The following is a 3,552-nucleotide window of genomic DNA, read 5'->3' on the forward strand; positions in this document are numbered from 1 at the left end:
ATCTTCAATGACTGGCATTTGGAGATAAACAGCCGGAGGGCACACACAACCTTGCATGGATAATTGAACATCTCATTTGATAAGAAAAAAAACAGATACCGTAAGCTCCAATGATCTGCCACCGTTACAGAGGTGGGCGAGACAGACAAGGAAAAAGAGAGAAAGACAGAGAAGGAAGAATGGAGGGAGATAGAGTGAAATAAGGAGAGAGAGAGAGAAGGAAGGAGGCAGAGAGAGAGAGAGGGAGAGAAGGAGGGAGAGAGAGAGAAGGAGGGAGAGAGAGAGAAGGAGGGAGAGAGAGAAAGAAGGAGGGAGAGAGGGAGAGAGGGAGAGAAGGAGGGAGAGAGAGCTGGAGGGAGAGAAAGAGAAAGGAGGAGAGAGAGAGAGAGAGAGAGAGAGAGAGAGGGAGGGAGGGAGGGAGGGAGGGAGGGAGGGATAAAAATATAAAGATTAAGGTGAATTTACGGGGCAAAGGCGGAGTCTTTCACATTGATCCAAGTCATAGTGAAAGAGAAAGAGACAGTCAGGTGTATAAATACACCTGTACCTCTCAGCATTCTCCCACTCTCTGTTATCCTCTCAGCATTCTCCCACTCTGTTATCCTCTCAGCATTCTCCCACTCTCTGTTATCCTCTCAGCATTCTCCCACTCTCTGTTATCCTCTCAGCATTCTCCCACTCTGTTATCCTCTCAGCATTCTCCCACTCTCTGTTATCCTCTCAGCATTCTCCCACTCTCTGTTATCCTCTCAGCATTCTCCCACTCTGTCATCCTCTCAGCATTCTCCCACTCTCTGTTATCCTCTCAGCATTCTCCCACTCTCTGTCATCCTCTCAGCATTCTCCCACTCTCTGTCATCCTCTCAGCATTCTCCCACTCTCTGTCATCCTCAGACTCTCTGTCATCCTCAGACACTCTCTCATCTGCAGACTCTCTGTCATCCTCAGACTCTCTGTCATCCTCAGACTCTCTGTCATCCTCAGACTCTCTGAAGCACAGCGCTCAAAGCAGTAATATGGCAGCTCTTCTCTTCATTGCAACAATCTGCTTGGGCTACGCAGCAGGTAAAAGACACACACACACACTCTCTCTCTCTCTCTCTCTCTCTCTCTCTCTCTCTCTCTCTCTCTCTCTCTCTCTCGTTCTCTCTCTCTCTCTCTCTCTCTCTCTCTCTCTCTCTCTCTCTCTCTCTCTCTCTCTCTCTCTCTCTCTCTCTCTCTCTCTCTCTCTCTCTCTCTGTCTCTCTCTCGGGCCATGTTTTTTCATCCTCTATCTCTTTGACCATTCTCACCCCCTTCTCTCTCTGTCTCTCTCTCCTGCAGCATTCTCAGAGGTACCCGTGGACTGCTGTCTGTCAACCACTGACATCCGTTTCCCTCGGCACTTTAAGATGGTCTCCTACCTGCTGCAGACTACAGACAGAGGCTGTGACATCGATGCCACTGTGTGAGTGTCTTCCTCTCTAAGACATATTACTTCTCTCCCACTATATGTAGGCTACTTAGCATCTCACCCACTATATGTAGGCTACTTAGCATCTCTCCCTTCTATATGTAGGCTACTTAGCATCTCACCCACTATATGTAGGCTACTTAGCATCTCTCCCTTCTATATGTAGGCTACTTAGCATCTCACCCACTATATGTAGGCTACTTAGCATCTCACCCACTATATGTAGGCTACTTAGCATCTCTCCCTTCTATATGTAGGCTACTTAGCATCTCACCCACTATATGTAGGCTACTTAGCATCTCTCCCACTATATGTAGGCTACTTAGCATCTCTCCCTTCTATATGTAGGCTACTTAGCATCTCTCCCTTCTATATGTAGGCTACTTAGCATCTCTCCCTTCTATATGTAGGCTACTTAGCATCTCTCCCTTCTATATGTAGGCTACTTAGCATCTCTCCCTTCTATATGTAGGCTACTTAGCATCTCTCCCATCTATATGTAGGCTACTTAGCATCTCTCCCTTCTATATGTAGGCTACTTAGCATCTCTCCCTTCTATATGAAGGCTACTTAGCATCTCTCCCTTCTATATGTAGGCTACTTAGCATATCTTCCACTATATGTAGGCTACTTAGCATCTCACCCACTATATGTAGACTACTTAGCATCTCATTGTATTTTCAGGCTGAATATAACTGTTATAAACATGATATGACACATGTTATAAGCATACAAGAGCACGATTCCAAGTGTATTACAATCCCTAGTTTTAGAAACCACATTACTTAAGATCTTGTCTTACACTCCTAGGCAGTTTGGAGACCTGCCAGATTCTGCTCCCCATCAGTGGCTCACTGATCTCACTAGGTGGTGCCTGGAGCACTTTTTGGCAATCGCCTGTCTGATACTGTTGTGGCTATTGATGATTATCTTTGATACGGATCTATTTGTAAATCGTATCCCTCCAGGTTCATCACCAAGACAGGGGCGAGACTGTGCTCGCCCCATCCCGCAGAGAGCAAGTGGGTGGCTGACTACGTCAAACGTCTGGAGCGAACCATCTCCCCCCGGAGAGCTAACTCACCTCAGGAGTAAATGAGGTTAGTTGTTACTCTGTGTTCACACGTGGAACAAATGAAATAATATCCTACTTTCCTGTGCTTGTCTTCTCTTCATTTAGGGCTCATAGTTTGGCTATATATGTATTTCTTTTTGGATTTCTTTTTTTAAAATATATATATATATATTTTTTTTTTAAATCTGTTTAATTAAAAGGAATCTGCTGCAGTGTTTTTGTTTTACTCACAACTCAACATTTCAAGATTCTCTATTTTAATATCTGTCCTCTCTGGTGTCTGTCTCCCTCACATGATGACCACAGCAGAGTAAGACCAGGAGAGGAGACGTGGAGGAGTGGAGGAGACATTCATTTAAACCTTTTTTAACTGAAGAGTTGTCCTAGATACTGTAGCAGACCAAATCGTTTTTACAAAATACTGTACAAGAAACCCTTGTGAATAGTGCATACTGTAAATTAATATCATAGCAAAACCATTTCCCATCAATATTTTTAGAGATGTGTTAGATTGGTTTTGTAAAATGTTATATTCAAGTTGTACAATTTGTTAATATGGTTTGGTGGGTGGATTAGAGAAAATGTTGACGTGAATGTCAGCTGTCATGAAAATGTATATTTCAAATAAATATTTCCAATAAAATATAGTTTTCTGTAAAATGTTTGTTATCTGAGACATGATTCTAACCAAAATGTTTGAATTGTCCAACTTTATTGGGACAATCATAACACATTTTAATAATTTATCACACAGTCTTTCCTGACATATTGTCCAATAAGACCAAACAAACAATTTTTAGAACGTTGTTTATCTTGGTATTTGAATCTTTATATGGTTTACTAGAAACATTATAAACCATTTTAAAAGAGACAAACATGAAAAATGTACTTCTGGGACCGTTTATCCTTTATGTTCCACACCTTTAAGGTGTGAAATGTAGGTTTTATATATTACAGGTGTTAAATGCAGGATTTATATATTACAGGTGTTAAATGCAGGATTTATATATTACAGGTGTGAAAT

The 3,552-nt window shown here is 42.2% G+C and overlaps 1 protein-coding gene across 1 annotated transcript; it reads left to right on the forward strand.

Annotated features, from left to right (window-relative positions):
* Positions 1 to 440: 440 nt before the first annotated feature.
* On the forward strand, positions 441 to 3,188 carry ccl19a.2 (chemokine (C-C motif) ligand 19a, tandem duplicate 2; the record flags this gene model as incomplete). The annotated part of the gene is made up of 4 exons (XM_052462667.1): positions 441 to 1,065; positions 1,324 to 1,447; positions 2,422 to 2,553; positions 2,835 to 3,188. Coding segments are annotated over 3 exons (876 nt in total), but the record flags the coding sequence as incomplete, so codon positions are not given.
* Positions 3,189 to 3,552: the final 364 nt, after the last annotated feature.

Source organism: Oncorhynchus keta, chromosome 14 (assembly GCF_023373465.1).
Source record: "Oncorhynchus keta strain PuntledgeMale-10-30-2019 chromosome 14, Oket_V2, whole genome shotgun sequence".
In the NCBI taxonomy this organism is placed as follows: domain Eukaryota; kingdom Metazoa; phylum Chordata; class Actinopteri; order Salmoniformes; family Salmonidae; genus Oncorhynchus; species Oncorhynchus keta.